The sequence below is a fragment of the Hyperolius riggenbachi genome, chromosome 10 (genome assembly GCF_040937935.1).
Source record: "Hyperolius riggenbachi isolate aHypRig1 chromosome 10, aHypRig1.pri, whole genome shotgun sequence".
In the NCBI taxonomy this organism is placed as follows: Eukaryota; Metazoa; Chordata; class Amphibia; order Anura; family Hyperoliidae; genus Hyperolius; species Hyperolius riggenbachi.
Genome location: NC_090655.1, coordinates 268,242,492 through 268,269,523, shown reverse-complemented (window position 1 = coordinate 268,269,523; position 27,032 = coordinate 268,242,492). Strand labels below are relative to the sequence as shown.

General features: G+C 47.1%; 1 protein-coding gene across 1 annotated transcript in view; it reads left to right on the top strand.

Moving 5' to 3' along the window:
- Positions 1 to 14,932, top strand: part of LOC137537183 (zinc finger protein 721-like) — a 43,594-nt gene extending 28,662 nt beyond the window's left edge. Inside the window, exons 6-10 of the mRNA XM_068259295.1 lie at positions 5,565 to 5,620; positions 8,944 to 9,022; positions 9,279 to 9,376; positions 9,491 to 10,214; positions 11,666 to 14,932. Of these exons, the coding sequence (XP_068115396.1) occupies positions 5,565 to 5,620; positions 8,944 to 9,022; positions 9,279 to 9,376; positions 9,491 to 10,214; positions 11,666 to 12,861 (2,153 nt within the window). The 3' untranslated portion in view covers positions 12,862 to 14,932. The remainder of the gene's footprint in view (positions 1 to 5,564; positions 5,621 to 8,943; positions 9,023 to 9,278; positions 9,377 to 9,490; positions 10,215 to 11,665) is intronic.
- The last annotated feature ends 12,100 nt before the right edge of the window (positions 14,933 to 27,032 follow it).

Genomic DNA, 27,032 nt, shown 5'->3' with positions numbered 1-27,032 from the left:
GCTCCTCCACCTACATTGACTGCTACACAGCACTATGTCACACTACAGCCTCTCTAACACTGTCCCAGTATCAGCAGCAGCAGCTCCTCCCCCTACACTGACTGCTACACAGCACTATATCACACTACAGCCTCTCTAACACTGTCCCTGTATCAGCAGCAGCTCCTCCCCTCTACACTGACTGCTACACAGCACTATATCACACTACAGCCTCTCCAACACTGTCCCTGTATCAGCAGCAGCAGCTCCTCCCCCTACACTGACTGCTACACAGCACTATATCACACTACAGCCTCTCCAACACTGTCCCTGTATCAGCAGCAGCAGCTCCTTCCCCTACACTGACTGCTACACAGCACTATATCACACTACAGCCTCTCTAACACTGTCCCTGTATCAGCAGCAGCAGCTCCTCCCCCTACTCTGACTGCTACACAGCACTATATCATACTACAGCCTCTCTAACACTGTCCCTGTATCAGCAGCAGTAGCAGCTCCTCTCCCTACACTGACTGCTACACAGCACTATATCACACTACAGCCTCTCTAACACTGTCCCTGTATCAGCAGCAGCAGCTCCTCCCCCTACACTGACTGCTACACAGCACTATATCACACTACAGCCTCTCTAACACTGTCCCTGTATCAGCAGCAGCAGCTCCTCCCCCTACTCTGACTGCTACACAGCACTATATCATACTACAGCCTCTCTAACACTGTCCCTGTATCAGCAGCAGCAGCCCCTCCCCCTACACTGACTGCTACACAGCACTATATCACACTACAGCCTCTCTAACACTGTCCCAGTATCAGCAGCAGCTCCTCTCCCTACACTGACTGCTACACAGCACTATATCACACTACAGCCTCTCTAACACTGTCCCTGTATCAGCAGCAGCAGCTTCTCCCCCTACACTGACTATTGTGGAATGATAATGGCTGACTGAGATTGGCCCTTTTATGGGGGTGGAGTGGCCTGGGTGCTGATCATGTCTGATTGGTAGTCCTTCCTACCCGACTTCAAAGGAACCCCATGTGTTAGACCTATGAAAGCCTCCATATTTATTTCTTTATAATCAACACCAGTTGCCTGGCAGTCCAGCTGGTCTTTCTGGCCAGCAGTGTCTGAATCACACACCTGGAACAAGCATGCAGCCAATCTTGTCATATTTATCATAGACATCTGATCTGCATGCTTGTCCGGGGTCTATGGCTTAAAGTATTACAGGCAGAGGATTAGCAGGACAGCCAGGCAATCTGCATTATTCAAAAGGAAATAAACATGTCAGCCTTCAAACCCCTTTCACCTTTGGTTCCTTTCCAGGGAGAAGCGTAAAAAAATGGAACAATGGGAAAATATCGGGCATTGGTTGCACTACCTGGCAGCACACTAATCGCCGGGAACCATTCGCTGCTGAACATGTTCTGCCATCCCTAATGGCAATCTCTGCTAGTATGGCAAATGGAGGATCAAAGTTAACCACTTGAGGACCGCAGTGTTAAACCCCCTAAAGAACAGGCCTTTTTTCTTAAAAAGGGCTACTGCAGCTTTAAGGCCTCGCTGCAGGGCCGCACAACACAGCACACAAGTGATTCCACCCCACCAACAGAGCTCTCTGTTGGTGGGGTCTGATTGCTCCCCCAAGGTTTATTTTTTTAAATAAATATTTATTTCATTATTTTTTTAATAAATTTAATCTTTTGTAGCATTTATTCTCCAACCCTCCCTCCCCCCGCCAGCCAATCAGTGTGATCAGCTGTCATAGGCTTCAGCCAATGACAACCGATCACTATCCTTTCTCCCAGGGGGACAGCTGTGTCACACGGCTGTCCCCAGTACAGCTCTGCCATGGATCGCAGCGCCGTACAAGCTAATTAGACAGCAGTTTCACCGTCTAACAGTCTCCTAGCTGCGATTACTGCTGGGAGGCTGAAGCAGAGATGCGTACGCGATCTCCTGCAAAATGGCCCCAAGGACCTTACGCCAATCGACGTTAGGCAGTCCTGGGGCTGCCGCCGTGTCCACGCCCATTGGTGTGATGGGGTCGTCAAGAAGTTAAACTAATATTCTTGACATAGGGTTAAAAGGATAGGCTTGGTGACATGGGGTTGGTGGAAAGGTGATATGGACACAGTGGCGTAGCTAAGGAGCTGTGGGCCTCGATGCAAGTTTTACAATGGGGGCCCCCAAGCACTCTATACATAACAATTGATACAGCGCACCAAAACCTGCCAAAGGCAACTACAGTGTCACAGGTGCAAGAAGGGGATGGGGAACAGCTTGTTAATGATTACTACTATTCAAAGCATCTATAGAAGTGATTATTATGAGCACAGGACCAATAGAGAGCTAATACAGTAGTCGAGGGAGGGCCCCTCTGGCCCAAGGTCCCTCATGTGGTCGCTACCTCTGCAACCCCTATTGCTACGCCCCTGTATGGACAGTAGAAGGGTGGGTAAGGGTCAGGAGAGGTGACCTGTTTATTGGAAGGGTGAGTGATGGTCAGGAAAGGTGATTTGGGGGTAGAAAGAAGGGGGGGGGGGTGGTAAGGATCAGGAGAGGTGACATGGTGGAAAAAGGGTTAGTTAGGTGACGTTGGGTTAGTGGAAAGGTGACATGGACAGTAGAAGGGTGGGTGAGGGTCAGGAGAGGTGAAATGTTTAGTGGAAGGGCAAGTGAGGCTCAGGAGATGTGACATGGCGGTGACTGAGGGTCTGGAGAGGTGACACAGCACTATATTACAATACAGCCTATCTCTCACTGTCTCTGTATCTGCAGCAGCAGCTCCTCTCCCTCTACTGACTAATGCAGAATGAAAATGGTTGCCGGCATTGTGTCTTTTACGGGAAAGGGAGAGGGAGTAGCTGGGAAAGTATAGGGCGCTAGTAGTGCACGTTCATTGGGAACCATTTGCCGGCAAACATGTTCTGCCAAGCCTAATGGCAATATCTGTTAGCAAGGGGTGCCGCCAGCGTACAGGTGAGCCACGCCCCCGATTGGGGCCTCCCACTAAGGGGGGCCTTGCTCTGCTGCTAGCGGCTCCCCCATATTTAAGTGGTGCAGGCATCAGGCTGAGCGGCAGGAGCCAGGATGGTGTGCGCAGCGGCAGAGGGAGCGGGCAGAGTGAAGTTTCAGCTTGCCTACCTCAATCCTCAAACGGCGCATGCAGCCTCTATCTTCATCCTGTCCCGGCATCTGTCGCTATCGTAAGACTACCCCTTGTGATGACGCGACAGCATGTCATCACAGGGGGATCTCTTACAGATGCGATAGACCCAGGGACAGGATGAAGATAGAGGCTGCGTGCGGGGATCAAGGAAGGTGAATTGAAACTAGGCGGGGGGCCCTATGCTTGAGACACCTACCTATCTAACCTATATTGCATGCACCTACCTAACTAATCTATACTGGGGTCATCTACCTATCTAACCTATACTGAGGGGTACCTACCTATCTAACCTATACTGAGGGGTACCTACCTATCTAACCTATACTGAGGGGTACCTACCTATCTAACCTATACTGTGTGCACCTACATATCTAGTCTATACTGGGGGCATCTACCTATATAACCTATACTGAGGGGTACCTACCTATCTAACCTATACTGTGAGCACCTACCTATCTAGCCTGTACTGGGGGCATCTGCTTACCTAACCTATACTGAGGGGTACCTACCTATCTAACCGATACTGCGTGCACTTACCTTTCTAACCTATACTGGGGGCATCTAACTATCTAATCTATACTGGGGTATCTACTTATCTAACCTATACTGGGGGCACCTACCGATCTAACCTATACTGCCGGCACCTACCTATCTAACCTATACTGAGTGCACCTACCTGTCTAACCTATATGGGGGCACCTATCTATCTAACCTATACTGGGGCAAATATACTTCCTACCTATATTGGAGGCAACTACCTATCTAACCTATACTGTATGTGGGCACCTACCTATCTAACCTATACTGGGGGCAACTCTACGGGCTACCTATACTAGGGGGGACCTATAGCTGGCTACCTATACTGAGGGCACCACACCATCTGGCAATCTTATACTGCAACACCTATAGCTTGCTACCTATACTGAGGGCACCACATGTAACTGGCTACCTATACTGAAGTACCTATAGCTTGCTACCTATACTGAGGGCACCACATGTAACTGGCTACCTATACTGAGGACACCACCTGTACCCTATCTAATATGTTGGGCGGCACGGTGGTGCATTGGTTAGCGCTCCCGCCTTGCGGTGCTGGGTCCTCGGTCCGAATCTCAGCCAGTATAAACATCTGCCAAGAATTTGTATGTTCTCCCCATGTCTGCGTGGGTTTCCTCCCACATCCCCAAAACATACAGATAAGTTAGTTGGCTTACCCCTAAATTGGCCCTAGACTACGATACATACACTACACTACATGATATAGACATATGGCTATGGTAGGAACTAGATTGTGAGCCGCATTGAGCGACAGTTAGTGATAAGACAATATACTCTGTACAGTGGTGCGTAATATGTCGCTGCTATATAAATACTTAAAATAAATAAACCGGGGACTACCTGTATTTTGCTAGTATTTGGCTCCTCCCACATCATGTTTTGGCCATGCCCATTTTTGCTGCAGCACGCTTCGCGCACCACTTTGGTGTGACTACCTATTTGTTCTCCTCATGGAGGGGGGCCTCAAGTTATGGACTGCTTGGGGTCACCAAAACCTTAGCTGCACCCCTGCTGCTAGCATGGCAAAAGGAGAATCAATGTTAAACTAATACTCTTATGTCTAACAATAGTTACCAGAGTTTCATATAATGCCATTCATTGTAATTAAAATAGACATCCCAGTCCAAAATATTTGTCCAGTAATTCTACTAGTGGTCTTATCTATTAGTCATAAATTAGCTAGTATGCCTCCTCCTGACCCTCCTGAAGTGGCAAATAAGGCATCTAATTACATCTATTTATGTTTGCAAAAGAATGTTGCTCCTCTGAATGTCCAGTATATATAAGCTGTGTTTATTAACATCTTGTCAGTATATGCAGAGACTAAGTCCAATGAAGGCTTATTAGCTGAAAGCTTACTTTTCATTTACCTCTAAGTTACCCAATAAATGTATCATCCTGATTCAAAACTTCATATTTAAAATAGACATCCCAGTCCATAATATTCCTCTAGTAATTCTGCTTCTTCCTCCCAGTCGGCTGCAAGAAACTGACACTTCCTGTAACTATGGCAACACATCCATATGGCAGCTCTACACATCCAGCAACCATCTGGGGACTAATAATGATTTATATTATTGTTAGTATTCTTTGTATTCATTATTATTGTTCTTACTATATGTGATATGTCTGTAGATGAGGGTGTTGTGTAGCTCCAGAAAATGATAACAACAATGGTAGTAATAATAATAATAATAATAATAACAATAATAATAATAGATTGCTGAGTGCAGGAGATTCCACAGACGCTGCAGTTAGTCTATTCACCACTAGATGGTGATATCGCACACAGGAAGTAATAAAAAGTGATGTCACAGAAAGGAAGTGATGTTACAGGCAGGAAGAGGTGTACCACAGCAGGACGAGAAGTTGCAGGAGGTGGAGGAGAAGAGGTAATTGTGTGACTTTTTTGTTATATATTGAACAGAGCAGAGGTCGGGCTGGACATAAGGGGCTTAGCAATAACTATAGCAGCTGCTATGGGGCCCTGGAGGATAGGGGGCCCAGTTAATACTTAAAGAGGATCTGTAACCTCAAAAAATCCCCTGGGGGGTACTCACCTCGGGTGGGGGAAGCCTCCGGATCCTAATGAGGCTTCCCACGCCGTCCTCTGTCCCACGGGGGTCTCGCTGCAGCCCTCCGTGCAGCCGTGACGTAATATTTACCTTCCTGGCTCCTGCGCAGGCGCTCTGACTGCTTTCCTCTCCGAACTACACGGAAATACCCGATCGCCGTCGGGTCTGCTCTACTGCGCAGGCGCAAGTTTCCGGCGCCTGCGCAGTAGAGCCTACCCGACTGAGATCGGGTATTTCCGTGTAGTTCGGAGAGGAAAGCAGCCACAGCGCCCCCGCTGGAGCCAGCAAAGGTAAATATTGATTTTACAGTCGGGCCTGTCGCCGGCTGTTCAGAGGGCTGCAGCGAGACCCCCGTGGGACGCAGGACGGCGTGGGAAGCCTCATTAGGATCCGGAGGCTTCCTCCACCCGAGGTGAGTACCCCCCAGGGGATGTTTTTGTGGTTACAGAGTCTCTTTAATGTATTCACCATTAACTACTTGTGTTCCTCCAACCTCTGACTTTATCTCAGTGCCCATTAACTATGTGCAGTGTTAATTGCATGAGAATAAAAATTGCCCAATTAACTCATATCCATAGGGTAGGGGCAGGTGGCATTGATTAAGAGTACCTAAAGGAGCTAAGGGCCTCATAAAAGTTTAGCTGATTGGCGGCATGGATAGTAATTGCTGAGACCTCTATTTCTTGCAATGGAAGTGATTTTGGGGATTCCTGTTGCTTCCGCTAAATTAGACTAGTGCTGACTATAGTTGTCATTTCCTCTGCCTAGTATTAATTCAGCTCAGTCATATGATAGAGACGGGACAGAATGTCCATAGAGTATAGCCATGTCCCCTCTTTGTCCCTCAGCACTGCCATTATCCTTCAGTATGTAATATCCCCACCCCAGTAATGCAATTTCTCCCCCAGTATAGCCATGTCCCCCCCTGTGTCCCCCAGCATTGCCATTATCCTCCAGTATGTAATATCCCCACCCCAGTAATGCCATTTTTCCCCTGTAAAGCCATGCCCTCCCTGTGTCCCCCAGCATTGCTATTATCCTCCAGTATGTAATGTCCCCCCACCCCAGTAATACCACTTCTCTCCGAGCATAGCCATGTCCTCCCTGTGTCCCCCAGCATTGCCATTATCCTCCAGTATATAATGTCCCCCCACCTCAGTAATGCCATTTATTTCCCAGTATAGCCATGTCTCCCTGTGTCCCCCAGGATTGCCATTATCCTCCAGTATGTAATGTCCCCCACCCCAGTAATGCAATGTCCCCCAGCATTACCATTATCCTTCAGTATATAATATTCCCATCCCAGTGATGCCACTTCCCCCCCACTCCCCAGTATAGCCATGTCCCGCTGTGTCCCCCAGCATTGCCATTACCCTCCAGTATGTAATGTTCCCCACGCCAGTAATCCCATTTCTTTCCCAGTATAGCCTTGTCCCCCTCTGTCCCCCAGCATTGCCATTATCCTCCAGTATGTAATGTCCCCCACCCCAGTAATGCCATTTCTCCCCCAGTATAGCCATGTCCCCCTGTGTCCCCCAGGATTGCCATTATCCTCCAGTATATAATGTCCCCCACCCCAGTAATGCTATTTCTCCCCCAGTATAGCCATCTCCTCCCTGTGTCCCCCAGCATTACCATTATCCTCCAGTATATAATGTCCCCCCACCTCAGTAATGCCATTTCTTTCCCAGTATAGCCATGTCCCCCTGTGTCCCCCAGCATTGCCATTATCCTCATGTATATAATGTCCCCCCACCCCAGTAATGCCATTTCTCCCCCAGTATAGCCATGTCCTCCCTGTGTCCCCCAGCATTACCATTGTCCTCCAGTATATAATGTCCCCCACCCCAGGTATGCCATTTCTTTCCCAGTATTGCCATGTACCCCCTGTGTCCCCCAGCATGGCCATTATCCTCCAGTATGTAATGTTCCCCACCCCAGTAATGCCATTTTTTCCCCAGTAAAGCCATGCCCTCCCTGTGTCCCCCAGCATTGCCATTATCCTCCAGTATGTAATGTCCCCCACCCCAGTAATGCCATTTCTCCCCCAGTATAGCCATGTCCTCCCTGTGTCCCCCAGCATTGCCATTATCCTCCAGTATTTAATGTCCCCCCACCCCAGTAATGCCACTTCTCTCCCAGCATAGCCATGTCCTCCCTGTGTCCCCCAGCATTGCCATTATCCTCCAATATATAATGTCCCCCCACCTCAGTAATGCCATTTCTTTCCCAGTATAGCCATGTCCTCCCCGTGTCCCCAGCATTGCCATTATCCTCCAATATGTAATGTCCCCCACCCCAGTTATGCCATTTCTTTCCCAGTATAGCCATGCCCCCCTCCCATGTGTCCCCCAGCATTGCCATTATCCTTCAGTATGTAATGTCCCCCACCCCAGTAAAGCCGTTTCTTTCCTAGTATAGCCATGTCCTCCCTGCGTCCCCCAGCATTGCCATTATCCTCCATTATGTAATGTCCCCCACCCCAGTAATGCCATTTGTCCCCCAGTATAGCCATGTCCCCCTGTGTCCCCCAGCATTGCCATTATCCTCCAGTATGTAATGTCCCCCACCCCAGTTATGCAATTTCTTTCCCAGTATAGCCATGCCCCCCTCCCATGTGTCCCCCAGCATTGCCATTATCCTCCAGTATGTAATGTCCCCCACCCTAGTAATGCCATTTCTTTCCCACTATAGCCATGTCCTCCCTGTGTCCCCCAGCATTGCCATTATGCTCCAGTATGTAATGTCTCCCACCCCAGTAATGCCATTTCTCCCCCAGTGTAGTCATGTCCTCCCTGTGTCCCCAGCATTGCCATTATACTCCAGTATGTAATGTCCCCCCGTGTCTCCCAGCATTGCTAATATCCTCCAGTATGTAATGCCCCCCGCCCCCCACCCTCTGTGTCCCCAGCATTGCCAATATCCTCCAGTATGTAATGTAATTTTATCTGAGGGACACAACAAGCAGAAGATTCTGGAAGTCATCGGGAAGGTGATAGAGCCTCTGACAGGAGAGGTGCTGGGAATTATGGAAATTATCCAGTAACAAGAAGGGGTGTGTCTGGGAGGTGACTGTATCATTGTTCTCCTGTTGGATTCCTATACGGTGTCAGAATGTCACTGTCTGTTTCTCCATGCAGGAGTGGCAGTATAGAGAAGGACACAAGGACCTCTACAAGGACACCATGAAGGAGAATCAGCCGCCACTCACATCACCGGGTAAGAGGAGACTTTCATTTCTTAGAAAAGGAGAGAGCAGTATGGAGGCTCCTCCCAGCTCCCCCCATAATCTGCTAAACACATAGAGACAATGCATTCAGTCAGTGTGTGTGCTTCCTACCGATGTGTCCAGTAACAGAGACCCACCAGAGAGATGTACAGGTCCTCTTTATTCCCAGGATTGTCCTTTTAGATCCCCACATAATCTGATAAACACATAGAGACAATGTATTCAGTCAGTGTGTGTTTCCTACAGATGGATCCAGTAACAGAGACCCACCAGAGAGATGTACAGGTCCTCTTTATTGTGAAGATTGTCCACAGGAAGACTGCACCATCCGTCACCATTATCAGGTAGATGGGGCTAAAAGTCCCCAGAGACCACAAGCTGTGTGACATTGTTCATTTCTGCATATGCTGTTATCTGTGTTCACATTTTAAAAATGATCTCTCATTTCTTGTACTCAGGGCAGAAATCTGATATGTATAAATGCTGGAGTTACAGAGGAAGAGGAAGAGACGTATGTGAGGAGTGATCAGCATTATATGGAGGAGGGTAACATGATGAGGATAATTAAAGAGGATGAAGAGACGTATGTGAGGAGTGATCAACTGTCTGCAAAGAAGGGTGACATGATGAGGACAATTATAGAGAAAGAACAAGAGACACATGTGAGGAGTGATCAGCAGTCTATGGAGGAGGGTGACATGATGAGGGCAATTATAGAGAAAGAACAAGAGACATATGTGAGGAGTGATCAGCAGTCTATGGAGGAGGGTGTCATGATGAGGGAAATTATAGAGAAAGAACAAGAGACACATGTGAGGACTAATCAGCAGCCTATGGAGGAGGGTAACAGGAAAATTAAGGAAGAAGAAAAGTATGTGAGGAGTGATCAGCATTATATGGAGGAGGGTAACGTGATGAGGATAATTAAAGAGGATGAAGAAGAGACGTATGTGAGGAGTGATAAGCAGTCTATGGAGGAGGGTCACATGATGAGGATAATAAAAGTGGAAGAAGAAGAGATGTATGTGAGGAGTGATCAGCAGTATAAGCAGGAGGATGACATGATGAGGAAAATTAAGGAAGAAGAAGAGACGTATGTGAGGAATGATCAGCAGTCTGAGGAGATTGGAGATGTGAAGGAGACAATTAAAGTGGAGGACACTCTTGCAGAGGGCAGAGCAGGTGAGTCAGTGTATTCTTTTAGGCACAGCCATTCCAGACTTGCACCTGGAGTGCCACCAAGTTCCACTTTTTGCTCTTCATGCTCCTGTAATGTGGAGCTTTTAAGGTATGGGAGCCCTGTTGAGTCACTTGTTGGCTGTTTACTCCTCCCTCCGCCACATGATTAGTAAACTCGGACGGCCATTAAGACCGGGGGTTATGATGATTCTGCAATTGGAAGAGGCCCCACCCCTTACATATGTGGCCAGTGTAGAGCGGTCTCATGGGCTGTGAGTGAGGGAAGGGAGGGAGGAATGCGCCCCCTGCAGGCAGCTTTCAGCCTGACTCTAGGAGAGGATGTTTTTTTAATCATTCCACCCACTACCACCAGGGAAATGTAAACTTTAAAAATATAAACTGTCACTACTTACTGTCACCAGCTAGCATCACCCACCATCTGCTGCTAAACCCACTACCTGTCACTGCCCATCAGCCAGTGCAGACCACCCAACTTTTGCAGCCAGCAAAAAGGGACACTAAGACCCACCGCCTCATGCATGTTGGAGCCAATCAGCTTCTACTTAGGAATTGGTCATTGTAGACGATCAGCTACAACTGGCAGTCATTTGGGTACCGGGTTATGAGGTGAGGTTTTGGCAGTTAGAGGGTGGATAAGGGCATTTGGTGGGGGAGTTTCAGTTTAGGCACATACAGGGCAGGGGAGGCTAGGCATTAGGTCATGTGATTCTCCACAACAATCCCGCACAGCTCTTCTACTTGAAATTAACTTAATTGGGTTCAATGCAAAAGATACAAAAGTCCCATTATAATGCTGCTCCTGTGGCTGCAGCCTCTGTTTCCAGTCTTCCTGGCTCTTGTTCAGCCACGCAACACACTGTGATCTGAGGCTGATACTCGGGTGACTCTCTGCACGCTCATACACCCCGGTCATGTGACTGCTGCCCTGTCTCTCTTTTGGACATAGTCATGTGATTGGCCGCCTGTAGTGAGCACAACCTTCTGCAGTTCTCTGTCAGGCTGATAACTAGTGATGGGCAGTGTCATGCTGATAACTCTGAGATGGTGCAAATTGTATGCTAATGATATACAAATGTATGCAGCTGCTGCATCTGGCCCATTTCCAAGCTGCATAAACTTTGTATCAACTTGGAATTATCAGCAGCTCACTGACCAACTCTAATGATATATGTATTGTATTGTATAGCCTCAGAAGAAGCACTGTCATCAGGCTCCCAGCACCCTCCATTATCCACCCTCTCCCCCCTCCTCCCCCGCACCGGTACGTGTTTAGTCTCTTCTTATGGGCTGTGAGGTGATGATGTAACACACAGCCTACTTGTCTGCTCGTAATCCCATCCCTGGCGCCCGCCACACTCTATTCTTTCATCTCTAATGATAATTGCTCCTCCCCCCTTCTCTAACAGGAAGTGATGATGATTCTCTATTTGTAGGGTGGAGTCCCGGCATCAGGAACCTCTCAGAGACTCGTCTCTCTGTATCCACAGACTGTACAACGGATGATGATGTCACTGGACAAGAGTCTCCTGCAGATATCCTGACTACCCCAAATATTCCACCAGACTCCCCTCACCTGTCTAACCCTGAGGGGCCCCATACCCAGCACAGCTCTCCCCCTGCTGGAGGGTCTTATTCCTGTTCCTGGTGTGGGAAATGTTTTGTTTGGAAATCAGAGCTTGTAAGACATGAGAGATGTCACACTGGTGAGAAGCCCTATTCATGTGCTGAGTGTGGGAAATGTTTTGGGTATAAATGTCATCTTGACATGCATGAGAGAACTCACACAGGTGAGATGCCCTATTCATGTGCTGAGTGTGGGAAATGTTTTGGAGACAAAGGAGGCCTTGTCAAACATGAGAGAACTCACACTGGTGAAAAACCCTTTTCATGTGGTGAGTGTGGGAAATGTTTTGGGCAGAAAAACAGTCTTCTTAGTCATGAGAGAACTCACACCGGTGATAAGCCTTATTCATGTTCTGAGTGTGGGAAAAATTTTGTGCGTAAATCAGAGCTTGTCAATCATGAGAGAACTCACACTGGTGAGAAGCCTTATTCATGTTCTGAGTGTGGGAAAAGTTTTAGGTGTAAATCACAGCTTGTCAGTCATGAGAGAACTCACACTGGTGAGAAGCCTTATTCATGTGCAGAGTGTGGGAAAAGTTTTGGGCGTAAAAGAAGTCTTGACATACATGAACGAACTCACACTGGCGAGAAGCCTTATTCTTGCGCTGAATGTGGGAAATGTTTTGGAGACAAAGGAGGCCTTGCCAGACATGAGAAAACTCACACTGGTGATAAGCCTTATTTATGTGCTGAGTGTGGGAAATGTTTTGCACAGAAATCATATCTTGTCATACATAAGAGAGCTCATACTGGTGATAAGCTATATTCATGTGCTGAGTGTGGGAAATGTTTTGTGAATAAAAGAAATCTTGTTAGACATGAGAGATGTCACACTGGTGAGAAGCCCTATTCATGTGCTGAGTGTAGGAAATATTTTGGGCATAAAAAAAGTCTTGACATACATAAACAAACTCACACTGGTGAGAGGCCTTATTTATGCTCTGAGTGTGGGAAATGTTTTGGATACAAAGGAGGCCTTTCCAAACATGAGAGAACTCACTGGTGATAAGCCATATACGTGTGCTGAGTGTGGGAAATGTTTTGGGATTAAAATACTTCTTGTCAAAGACATGTGAGATCTCACACTGGTGAGAATCCCTATTCATGTGCTGAGTGTGGGAAATGTTTTGGACGTAAAACAAATCTTGTCAGACATAAGAGAACTCACACGGATGAGAAGCTGTGTGTGGGAAATATTTTTAGTAGTAAATCAAGCCTTATTATGCATGAAAGATCTCATACTGGTGAGATGCCCTGATCGTGCTGAGTGTGGGAAATATCACAGGAGGACACAGGGACAGGGGGATGGGTAATTTTGTGCTTCTCTGGGGAAACAGGTAGTGACATGAATATGTACTCTGTAGAATGCTGTGGGATTATTAATAATGTTCAGGAGAGTTGAAGTTAATACTTTGCCTCACAGGCACAGCACAGGTTACTGATGAGAGTGCTGAGAATAGGGAGAGAGGGAGAGGAAGACTGGGGTGGACAGCTGCCATATATGCTGTATAGGTTACTGACCTGTGACAGCACTGCAGCACCCTGCCAATCATCCTGTAGAGGATATTCTGCCCACGTGCTCCTCCAGCCACCCAGACATATTCTGCCCACGTGCTCCTCCAGCCACCCGGACATAAACACGTGACCTTCTGTGCCGGGCCCCTCCCCTCCCTGTGCTCAGGACTGGCTGAGAGGCTCTCTTCCTGCAGCATACAGATCTCTCCACTGGCCAGGGCCACGGCAGCTGCCGCTGCATCGTACACACGCACGATCAGCGCACAATCACATGCAAGTCGCAATGCGCACTAACCGTCAAACACACCCCCTGCCCCTGCACCAGTCTCCTGTGCTGTCCCAACTCTGCCCATGTACCACGCATGTACTCTGGCCAAAACACAGGAGGACGCAGGGACACAGGAGGACGCAGGGACACAGGAGGACGCAGGGACACAGGAGGACGCAGGGACACAGTAGGAAGCAGGGACACAGGAGGATGCAGGGACACAGGAGGATGCAGGGACAGAGGAGGACACGGACACAGGAAGACGCAGGGCCATAGGAGGATGCAGGGACACAGGAGGACGCAGGGACACAGGAGGATGCAGGGACACAGGAGAACACATGGACACAGGAGGACGCAGGGACACCTATACACAGGAGGACGCGGGGACACAGGAGGACGCGGAGACACAGGAGGATGCAGGGACACAGGAGGACACAGGGACATGGGTTTTATTATATAACATAGGTTATTCTCTCTCCACCATTTATATGATCCATCTAAAGAGTAAATATCGGATCCTGGGGTTTCCATTATCTTCCAAAGACGATGGGAGTTGGGGAACCATTTATATTTATTTCTATAGCGTGTCCACGTCATATATGAGTGGTTGATCACAAAGGACATTTTAATTTGTTTGGCAATGCATCTGTAAGATCTTGCCGATCATGGCGGCAGAACGCTGATAACCATGCTGGGGCGCAAGCTCCTGACAGGCGGCGGTGCTCTGAGGTCAGTGGAGCGCATGGCGCTCCTTCCCTACTGGCCAAGTGGCGGACGCGTCCTCAGTACGCGCTCCGCCGCTGTAAACAATAGCAGCATGCGTATCAGCTGACACGCCGCAATATGATTGGATGATTTTGAATCTGGTTTTTGTTGATTGGTTAGTCCTAGTATATGAGAAAGGTGAGCGCCCTCAGTCTTCGCCCGTGATAGCCAATGGTGGGCTTGTAGCTGAGATTGTGCTCTTACCAAGTGTCCAAGAGTTCTGTTTCTCTGGATCAGCTTCTTGCAGATTGGATTCCCGTTATTGACCACGCTTCTACCTGACTATCTGTTGCCAACCTCAGACTGTCTAAGGAAACTGCATGAACGCTGCCTGCCCTGATTCCGGCCTGTCTGACCACGCATCTGTATTGTGATAACTTTGCCTTGATTGGCTCAGCTCTAAGGACTCAGGTGACTATTGCACGCATACTGTATTGCATTCCTTGCTGCCTTGGTGTGTTGCTATTTGGCCAGGTTGTGTGTGACATCTTCCTGCAGGGGTTTAGTTTGTGGTTAGGCAGGAGTTTTGCACAGGTGTTAAGGCTGGGTTATACAGGTCCTTCTCAAAAAATAAGCATATTGTGATAAAGTTCATTATTTTCTGTAATGTACTGATAAACATTAGACTTTCATATATTTTAGCTTCATTACACACAACTGAAGTAGTTCAAGCCTTTTATTGTTTTAATATTGATGATTTTGGCATACAGCTCATGAAAACCCCAAATTCCTATCTCAAAAAATTAGCATATTTCATCCGACCAATAAAAGAAAAGTGTTTTTAAAACAAAAAAAGTCAACCTTCAAATAATTATGTTCAGTTATGCACTCAATACTTGGTCGGGAATCCTTTTGCAGAAATGACTGCTTTAATGCGGCGTGGCATGGAGGCAATCAGCCTGTGGCACTGCTCAGGTGTTATGGAGGCCCAGGATGCTTCGATAGCGGCCTAAAGCTCATCCAGAGATCCAGAGCGTTGGGTCTTGCGTTTCTCAACTTTCTCTTCACAATATCCCACAGATTCTCTATGGGGTTCAGGTCAGGAGAGTTGGCAGGCCAATTGAGCACAGTAATACCATGGTCAGTAAACCATTTACCAGTGGTTTTGGCACTGTGAGCAGGTGCCAGGTTGTGCTGAAAAATGAAATCTTCATCTCCATAAAGCCTTTCAGCAGATGGAAGCATGAAGTGCTCCAAAATCTCCTGATGCCTAGCTGCATTGACCCTGCCCTTGATAAAACACAGTGGACCAACACCAGCAGCTGACATGGCACCCCAGACCATCACTGACTGTGGGTACTTGACACTGGACTACAGGCATTTTGGCATTTCCCTCTCCCCAGTCTTCCTCCAGACTCTGGCACCTTGATTTTCGAATGACATGCAAAAGTTGCTTTCATCCGAAAAAAGTACTTTGGACCACTGAGCAACAGTCCAGTGCTGCTTCTCTGTAGTCCAGGTCAGGCGCTTCTGCCGCTGTTTCTGGTTCAAAAGTGGCTTGACCTGGGGAATGTGGCACCTGTAGCCCATTTCCTGCACACGCTTGTACACGGTGGCTCTGGATGTTTCTACTCCAGACTCCGTCCACTGCTTCCGTAGGTCCCCCAAGGTCTGGAATCAGTCCTTCTCCACAATCTTCCTCAGGGTCCGGTCGCCTCTTCTCGTTGTGCAGCATTTTCTGCCACACTTTTTCCTTCCCACAGACGTCCCACTGAGGTGCCTTGATACAGCACTCTGGGAACAGCCTATTCGCTCAGAAATTTCTTTCTGTGTCTTACCCTCTTGCTTGAGGGTGTCAATGACGGCCTTCTGGACAGCACTCAGGTCGGCAGTCTTACCCATGATTGCGGTGTTGAGTAATGAACCAGGCTGGGAGTTTTTAAAAGCCTCAGGAATCTTTTGCAGGTGTTTAGAGTTAATTAGTTTATTCAGATGATTACAGTGTTCTCCCCAGAGCCTAATTCCCGGGCGGAGCGCCCACCAGATCTCTGTTCCCGCCCGGCTGCTGTGATTGGCCGCTGCCTGCATCATAAATTCTTTCCTCCGCACGATAGACATGACAGCTTGGAATGCAAGCAGAGACACCATCTCCGCCCTTCTCAGCTCCTTCCTTCCTATCAGCAGCGTGGAAGGGCGGGGAAATTTCATAGCAGAGAGAGGAACAGGCAGACCGCGGGAACTTTCAGCTGGAGTCCGCACTGAAAAGAATGTGCGGTTTGATTTGTTATCTTTTGGTGAGTCACTCCCGCTGGCTACTACAGTGGACAGATGCTCTTCTCTTCCTCTCCCTGTCAGAGCAGCATGTACAATACCCCCTTCCCCAGCTCCTTCAGTTCGCAAGAATGTCCAGAGACATCAAAGAACACACTTCTTTGATGTCACCAGACATTCTTGTGACCTGAAGGACCTGGGGAAGGGGGCATTGTACCTGCTGCTCTGACAGGGAGAGGAAGAGAAGAGCACATTAACATATCAACGTGTCTTTATTCTGGAGCATTTAGTGAGAGAGATAAGTGGTTTACAGAGGCTGTAAAAGGCAGCTTTCATTCTGCCTCCTGTGTTTCTGCACCTTTATCACAAGCTGACACTTGGTTTGCTAGCTACTAACCCCAAATTGTTCAGTTCAGTTCCATCACTGTGATATCTAGCTTTCAGTATGGGCAATGGCAAAAAGTTTAGTTCAGAATTTTACATCAAGTTTAGCCTTTTTTTTGTCTCAGCAGTTAGTTATTTAGGTTGAGAAAGACATACATCCATTGAGTTCAGACAGAATACTTGTTTGTTCACAAATCACTGTGCTGTACAGAACAACTGTAGTGAGAGGTATAAGGAGGCTGCCATCTTTATTTACCTGACAGCCTCGCTGAGCCTCTGCCTATAATACTTTTAGCCATAGCCCCTGAACAAGCATGCAGCAGATCAGGTGTTTCTGACATTGTTGTCAGATCTGACAAGATTAGCTGCATGCCTGTTTCTTGTCTGATTGAGACACTACTGCAGCCAAGTAGATCAGCAGGGCTGCCATGCAATGTGTATTGTTTAAAAGGAAATAAATATGGCAGCCTCCATATTCTTCTCACTTCAGTTCCCCTTTAAACTAGCATGGCTTTTGCAAAGTCTTCGCTGGAGTTCTCACCATTCATGTCGCCTGCCGTGTGATCAGCTTTAAGTCAGCACTCCTCTGCAACTAGTGTATGTGCAGCAGCAGGAGTAACATGCATTGCATGCAGGGATGGTGAATGGTGTCAGGTCATATATGTGATGATGGGGCTATGGCACTAAGGCCCCATTCACACCGAGGTGCTTTTCAGGGAATTCTTAAAGCTTTTGCTGAACGCCAGTGAACAGAGATTCGCTATGACAAAGTTTCCCTATGGTAGCATTCACACTACAGTTGCAATTTGTATGAAAATCACAAATGCACTGCATACAGCATTTTGTGAGCATTCGCAATGCGATTTTTGTTTCTTGAACAAGTTATCGTCCCACCCAGTAGCACTCAGTGTGATGCTGACCTCTCCCCAGCCAGTGCGATTCCCCAGCCAGTGTGACCCTCACTCTCCTTTCAGCGTTTCCTTACTTTCTGACCCAGCAGCACCCTGCGTAACCTTACTTCCCCACCCGGCTACTTTTTCATGCCACCTGGCTGGAAAATATTTCTGGGGAGAACACTGGATTAGGTTAATAGCTCATTTAGAGAACCTTTTCATGATATGCTATTTGAGATAGGAATTTTGGGTTTTCATGAGCTGTATGCCAAAATCATCAATATTAAAACAATAAAAGGCTTGAACTACTTCAGTTGTGTGTAATGAATCTAAAATATATGAAAGTCTAATGTTTATCAGTACATTACAGCAAATAATGAACTTTATCACAATATGCTAATTTTTTGAGAAGGACCTGTATGTCAGTCATATGGGCATGCAGTCTGACCTATAGCAGGTAACCAGGCAAGGCTGACGGCATCTGATTGAAGGTCACATAACATCAGACCATTGATTTTGGGAGATCTGATTCTATTTTAACCCAAAGGGGGGTTCTTCTTTCATGTTCACCAAAGATAATTGGGAAATCTTTGCAGCAATGTAATATGGCAGCATATTGGGAAGTGCCAGACCGCCAGCTTGCCTGAGTCTGCACAGCACACTCTCTGTAACCGCATGTCTGTTATTACCCCAGATAGAGGAAAGGATCTCTTTGTATTCTCTGAATGTCTTTTCTTTGAATTGGGATTTTTGGCAAAACTACCATTTTTACTGTGAATATTCTGCCTATCCACAAGAGGACGCACATCCCATTATATAAGATCCCCTCCCTTTTAAAGTAAAGGGGAATAATTCAGGAAAACATTTTAGGAAATGCTGGAGGATAGTTGTATGCATAAGTAACTAATACAATTGCTCTGTATTTGAATCATGAAGTAGAAGTCTACGTCGGGTCAGGTACCGGGGTTACCTGAAATGCGGGTTAGGTCCGTGTACCTGTGCGTTGTGGGTCCGGGTGGCGGGTAGCAGGATGCGGGTTGTGTTTCCTGTAGTGAAAGCAAGCTGTTAGGAACTACGTTCTGACAATTTCTGCCTGCTGGTGGCAACATTGATTTGAACTATCATGGACTTCCATTATTCCACCAGCGGATGGCTCTAGGGACTTTGTGTTTTGGACTACCACTGTTCCACCAGTAGGTGGCTCTATGCTGTCTAGAGACAGCTCTGCCACTGCAAAGGTTGCTCTGTGTTGACTTTGCATTTCAATCATGCAGCAGGTGTGGCCTTATTATATAAGAGCCCTGCAAGCAGCAACCTGTGGCAGAACTTCCTGCTCAAAGACCTGACTATCTGGACAATTCTGGTTCTCTCTTGTTCCTGATTTCCTGTGTCTGCTTCTCTGTTGCCAAAACTATATTCAGTTCTGACCGTGATTTCTGCCTGCTCCCTTGTACTGTGATTGGTTGTATACATTTATCCTCTGTCTCTGACCAACAGTGGGTGCTCGTCTATACGCCATCATTGTATGGTGAAAGCTGTTTATAGTGTGTATTCATGTGTTTGTATTTAATTTGCATTAGATTGTTGTATGCACATTTTTGCAATAAACATTATTGCACAGCATTCCCTGTCTCAGTGTCTGTGTTGCTGCAAACTGTGATCAACCCCTGTTCCTCCATTCAGGCTTGTATCACAGCAAACATGAGGCTAGTGTATGAAGCAGAGACGTTTCGGGAAGACGTCCTCCCTTTCTCAAGCTTGCAAAGCCTCTGACACAGTAATACTTAAACCGCCTTTGTATAGTAGGCTCAAAAACAAACAATGAGCCAATCAAAAAGCAAGGGCAGTGACGCTGGGTCAACCAATCAGAAGCGAGACCTGTAAGGGGGCAGGTACAAAAGTCAGGAGGACCTGATGGGGAACTGAAAGCTACCAGTTTCCTAACTAAAAACGGACAGGTATAAACAGGAAGTGATGTCAAAATGGTCAATCAGAGTGCGACGGTCGAAAATTCGCATCAAGCAGTAACAAAAATTTGCATCAAATGCTAACAAAAATATGCATAAATCATCAGACGCAAAAAATGTACATGAAAAATCGCATCGCTAGATAACATCAACTAACATTAAGTTTAAGTGTTTTTGCCTCTCTCCTCTGTCGGCTGCCACAGCAAGTTGATGATAGTTTGAAATTACGGGACTCACCCTAGAGGAATAAGTCAAAATGTTTGCCCCCTTCAAATCCTGTTGTGGACGTTTTTTTGGGGAACATTCAGAAAGAAATTTGAGAACTTTCTTTGAAAAATCAATCATCCGTGAAAAGGAACTTGAGTAAATCAGAATGTTTTGCACTGAAACGTCTACAGGAGAATACTTTGCTGTCAATCAAGCCAGCGGACAAGGGGGGAGGGGTTGTGGTAATGGATAGTTCTAAATACAGGGCTGAGATCCTAAGACAGTTAGCTGATACTGAAGTGTATTCAAATTAGATAGGGACCCCATTTGGGAACTCAGGCAGCTGATTGATGTCCTGATCAATGGTGCCTTGGAGCAGAGCATCATTGATCAGGACCTTGCTTTTCTGGTACAAGATTCTCCAGTCACCCCTGTGATTTATATCTTACCGAAAGTCCACAAAAGGCTGATTGGCGGCCTATTGTTGCCGGAGTGGATTCTATCTTTTCTCCTATTGCAAAATATTTGGATTGGGTCCTTCGACCTTGTGTTGTGGCTTTGCCATTTTATATCCGTGATACACAGATGTTTTTGGAGGCTATTGCTAAACTAGATGGGATTGGTGCTGATCATTTGCTAGTCACATTGGATGTTGAATCCCTCTATACCTCCATCCCTCACGATGGGGGTATAGAGGCAGTAAACTTCTATTTACAGACTTGCTCGGATATCTCTGACCAGCAGAGGGTGTTTCTAATTAACCACTTGCCGACCGCACATAGCCATTGTGCGGCGGCAAAGTGGCATGCCCAGGACCACGTAACGCCAATTAGCGTCGGGTCTTGGAGGAGGGGATTGCGGGCGATCGCGCGTGCGGGATGCGTGTGCATCGCCGGCATTAGGCTCCACCCACATGTGACGTCAACCCGCCGGCCAATCTCCAGCACCGGCGGGTTGTAATAGTTTGAACAGGCCAATAGAAACTGTATAATACACTTTGTTAGGTAAACAAAGTGTACGAGTATTATACACGCTGCCTCCTCCCTGGTGATCACAGCGCTCGATTGAGCCCACCCCCTGACACCACTGTTTGCACCCAAGCACCCCCCTAATCACCCATCAATCACCCCCTGTCACTATCTGTCAACGCTATCTTTTAGATCAGGTCCTAATCTTCCCCCTGGGGGCTCCTGATCACCCCCCCCACACACACACACCCTCAGATCCTCCCCAGACCCCCCCACACACACACACCCTCAGATCCTCCCCAGACCCCTCCCCCCCCCCCCCCCTGTGTACTGTATACAGCTATTTTCCCCTCTAATCACCCACTGATCACCTGTCAATCACCCCCTGTCACCACCTGTCACTAACACCCATCAGATCAGACCCTAACCTGCCTCTTATGGGCATCTGATCGCCCACCCACATGCTCAGATCGCCCGCAGACCCACCCTCAGAACACCTCCCAAGTGCATTGTTTACATCTGTTCTCTCCTCGAAACACCCACTGATCACCTATCAATCACCCCCTGTCACCACCTGTCACTGCTACCCATCAGATCAGAGCCTAATTTGCCCCTTTTGGGCACCCAATCACCCGCCCACACCCTCAGATTGCCCTGAGACCCCCTCTGATCAACTCGCCAGTGCATTGCTCTCATATATTCTCCCCTGTAATTACCTTCTGATCACCTATCAATCACCCCGTTACCCCCTGTCACCACTACCCATCAGATTAGATCCTAATCAGCCCCTTGCGAGCACCCAATCACCCGCCCAAATCCTCAGATCGCCCACAGACACCCCCCCCCCCCGCCATTGCATTGCTTGCATATAGTCTCCCCTGTAATTACCTACTGATCACCTATCAATCACCCCGTCACCACCTGTCACTGCAGGTTCCTGATCACCCTGCCCTTAGATCTCCCTCTGATCACTCCCCCCTGCCCTCAGATCACCCCCCTCCCCACCCCTCGCCATTGTGTACATCTAATCTCCTGTCTGTAACGCTTGATTGTGCTTTGATTGGCTCAATTGCCCTGTGATTGACTTAGATTGTCCCGTGATTGGTGTTTGATTGTCCGGTGATTGGTTTTTGATTGTCCCGTGATTGGTTTTTCGATTATCCCGTGATTGGTTTTCGATTTGTCCCGTGATTGGCTTCGATTGTCCCATGATTGATTTTTGATTGTCCCGTGATTGGTTTTTTGATTGTCCCATGATTGGTAGTCGATTGTCCCATGATTGGTTTTCAATTGTCTCGTGATTAGCTTCGATTGCCCCGTGATTGGCTTTGATTGCGCTGATTGGCTGTGATTGCCCTCTAATCACTCTTATTGGCTCTAATTGTGTTGTAATTGCCTTGATTGCCCTCTGATTGTCTGTGATTGTTTCTGATTGCCCCCATTGCTGTCTGATTGCCCCCTGATCCCCCCCCCTTCCCCAGGTCACTATCCTAGTGATCTAAAAACAGTGATTAGTGAAATACCCCCTAAATTTAGCAGTCCACCATGGCAAGAAAGGGGTATTCCGATGATGAAGTGTACAGGTCCATGGCCCAGTTGGATGGGGACGATTGGGACGTCTCATCCGACGAATCTTCTGGGTCAGAGTACGAACCTGTGGACAGCAGTGGCTCGCTGACTGATAGCGATGATGAGGTTGAGGTCCCGGCTAGAGCCAGGCGTACCACACTCCATGTCACTGGACCGCAGGTGGCGCAGGATCTGCCTCAAGGGCAGCAGAATAGTGCTAGCGCTGGTCTGAGGTTTCATGGTGAGGCATACACCAGCAGCGCAGCATCTCCTGGCCCTAGAACCAGTACTTCCGTAGACCCTGGTGAAGCGGTGAGCACCGGAATGGAAGTTGAAACTGGTTCGGTGGCACGTGCATTAAGACCCGAGTCGCCACCACCAAGAAGACGGGCCCGTACTACCCATAGTCTTCCAGAGGTGCTGGCAAATCCCAATTGGCAATCCCCTGGTTCCGCCGCACCCGTACTGCCCCCTTTCACCGCCCAGTCTGGAGTCCAGGTGGAGACAGATAATCTAGGATCGGCCCTAGACTTTTTTCATCTGTTCTGCACTGAGGATCTCTACGACTTAATTGTGGCTGAGACCAATCGTTATGCCACACAATACATCACCGACAACCCAGATAGGTACTATGCCCAGCCTTTCCGGTGGAAACCACTTCAAGTTTCCGAATTTAAAACTTTTTTGGGCCTTCTCCTTAACATGGGTCTAGTCAAATTGAATGTATTGCGGTCTTATTGGTCTACGAAACCAATACATCACCTGCCCATGTTCTCTGCTGCCATGTCCAGGACACGATTTGAGATGATCCTGCGCTTCCTGCACTTTAATGACAACAAAACCTGTCATAAAAGTGACCACCCTGCTTATGACCGGCTCCACAAAATTCGCCCCTCATAGACCACCTGTCATCAAAATTTGCAGATGCTTATACTCCTCAACAAAACATCTGCGTAGATGAGTCCCTCATACATTTTACCGGGCGCCTTGGCATCAAACAGTACATCCCAAGCAAGCGTGCCTGGTATGGGGTGAATCTGTATAAGCTCTGTGAAAGGGCCACAGGCTATACTTTTAGGGTCTATGAGGGAAAAGACTCCAAATTGGAGCCGGTCGGATGCCCTGACTGCCTGGGGAGCAGTGGCAAGATTGTGTGAGACTTGGTGTCACCTTTGTTCCAGGAGGGGTACCATGTTTATGTGGACAACTTCTACACAAGTGTGGCCCTCTATCAGCATTTAAAGATAGAAGGGATCCGCTGCTGTGGCACCGTGCGGCCTAGTCGCCGGGGCTTCCCCAACAGCTCGTTAATACCCGGCTTGCACGACCCACCGGATACGCCAATATGCAGTGTGAAATCAGACATCAGGTTTCCTGAGACCCTAATGCACAGTGCTGCCAGAAACCTCTCCTTTCACTTGGGACAAAGTGCACAATGTACTTCTCCACATCTCTGTGCGATTTGCACTTTGCACATTGTCCCATGGGGGAGGAGAGGTTTGTCTTCGGAAAGGTAAGAAGAAAAAAAACAAAACAAAAAAAACAGGTAAGCAAAAAAGTTAATGTTTGGTTCCCAATGTTAATGTTTGGGTTACAAATGTTCATTAAAGTTTATAAAAGTTGATGTTGATGTTAATGTTAATTAAATAAAATGTTGATACTTTTATAAATTAACTTTACTGCAATATTTATTGATGCACACACCTGGTCCTTTTTCTTCTCCTAACATTACGTAGTTAATGTTAATTAAGTTAATTGCTTTGCTCCTTGCTTGTTTTTTTTGTGTTTTTTTTCTTCTCTCTGGTTTCCGTCCTTTACCCTTCCAGGTGAACCGACCGACCGTCCGACCAACCAGCTGCAGCACCGATGGTGCATCCTGACAGAAGCACTGTGTGTCTGTCAGATTACACACAAGTCGGTGCATGCAGCGCTGCAGGACGAGATTTCTCCTCTGCAGTAAAAAATGATACGTTTGTCGAGGCATATGAGCTGAGGGGCGGTGTTGGAGTTCCTATGCTTCGGAAAGCACTTTGTATCAAAAAAGAACTCTGGCAATGATTTGTTCATCCACATCGTTCGGTGTGAATAGAGAAATCGGGTTTGCCAAGGCATACGAGCTGAGTGGCTTTGGACGTTTTTGGGTGGCAGCTCCTATGTCCTGGCAGATGCCTTCCCCCTTTTTTTTTTTTTTTCACATTTTTTGGCAGATATATCCACATTGATTGATTGATTGATTGTTTGGCGTTCAATTTTTCCTTTCAGCCCAGAGTGCATTACCCGTATGCCCAATATAAGGAGTATAGCAGAAACTTCTAATACTGGCCATACATGTAATGATTGCGGAAACCCTAAAATGCCAGGACAGACCCCACGAATGATGCCATTTTGGAAAGAAGACACCCCAAAGTATTCCGTGAGGTGCATGGTGAGTTCATAGAAGATTTTATTTTTTGTCACAAGTTAGCAGAAATTGTTGTTTTTTTTTTTTCCACAAAATGTCATTTTCCGCTAACTTATGACAAAAAATACAATTTTCTATCAACTCACCATGCCCCTCATGGAATACCTTGGGGTGTCTTCTTTCCAAAATGGGGTTATTTGTGGGGTTTGTTAACAGTCCTGGCATGTGGGGGGGGGGGGGTGCTAAATTGTGAGCACCCCTGTAAAACCTAAAGGTACTCATTAGACTTTGGGCCCCTTTGCGCAACTAGGCTGCCAAAAAAGTGTCACACGTGGTATCGCCGTACTCAGGAGAAGTAGTATAATATGTTTTGGGGTGTATTTTTACACATATCCATGCTGGGTGGGATAAATAGCTCTGTAAATGGACAATTGTGTGTAAAAAAATAAAAACAATTGTGACTCCTAACGAAATACCTTGGGGTGTCTTCTTTCTAAAATGGGGTCACTTGTGGGGTTCCTATACTGCCCTGGCATTTTAGGGACCCTAAACCGTGAGGTGTAGTCTAGAAACCAAATGCCTCAAAATGACCTGTGAAATCCTAAAGGAACTCAAAGGACTTTGGGCCCCTTAGCGCACCTAGGCTGCAAAAAAGTGTCACACATGTGGTATTGTCGTACTCAGGAGAAGTAGTATAATGTGTTTTGGGGTGTATTTTTACACATACCCATGCTGGGTGGGATAAATATCTCTGTAAATGACAATTTTTTGATTGTTTTACACACAATTGTCCTTTTACAGAGCTATTTCTCCCACCCAGCATGGGTATGTGTAAAAATACACCTCAAAACACATTATACTACTTCTCCCAAGTACGGCAGTACCACCTGTGTGACATTTATTTGAAGCCTAGGTGCGCTAAGGGGCCCAACATCCTATGAGTACCTTTAGGATTTCACAGGTCATTTTGAGGCATTTGATTTCCAGACTACTCCTCATGGTTTAGGGCCCCTAAAATGCCAGGGCAGTATAGGAACCCCACAAGTGACCCCATTTTAGAAAGAAGACACCCCAAGGTATTCTGTTAGGTGTATGGTGCGTTCATAGAAGATTTTATTTTTTGTCACAAGTTAGTGGAAAATGACACTTTGTGAAAAAAAAACAATAAAAATCAATTTCCACTAACTTGTGACACAAAATAAAATCTTCTATGAACTCACCATACTCCTAACGGACTACCTTGGGGTGTCTTCTTTCTAAAATGGGGTCACTTGTGGGGTTCCTATACTGCCCTGGCATTTTAGGGGCCCTAAACCGTGAGGAGTAGTCTAGAAACCAAATGCCTCAAAATGACCTGTGAAATCCTAAAGGTACTCATAGGACGTTGGGCCCCTTAGCGCACCTAGGCTGCAAAAAAGTGTCACATGTGGTATCGTCGTACTCAGGAGAAGTAGTATGTGTTTTGGGGTGTATTTGTACACATACCCATGCTGGGTGAGAGAAATAACTTTATAAATGACAATGTTTTGATTTTTTTTTACACACAATTGTCCATTTACAGAGCTATTTCTCCCAACCAGCATGGGTATGTGTAAAAATACACCCCAAAACACATTATGCTATTTCTCCTGAGTACGACGATGTGTGACACTTTTTTGCAGCCTAGGTGCGCTAAGGGGCCCAAAGTCCTATGAGCACCTTTAGGCTTTACGGGGTGCTTACAATTTAGCACATCCCAAAATGCCAGGACAGTAAACACACCTCACAAATAACCCCATTTTGGAAAGTAGGCATCCCAAAGTATTCAGAGAAGGGGCATGGTGAGTCCGTGGCAGATTTCATTTTTTTTTTTTTTTTTGTCACAAGTTAGCAGAAATGAAAACTTTTGTTTTTTTTGTCACAAAGGGCTTGATTCACAAAGCGGTGCAAACTGTTTAGCACGGGTGTGCTAAACAGTTAGCACGTGAAGTGCTGATCGCGGACTTTTGCGCGCGCAATTTGCCGCAAGTTGCGCGCTCAAAAGTCCGCG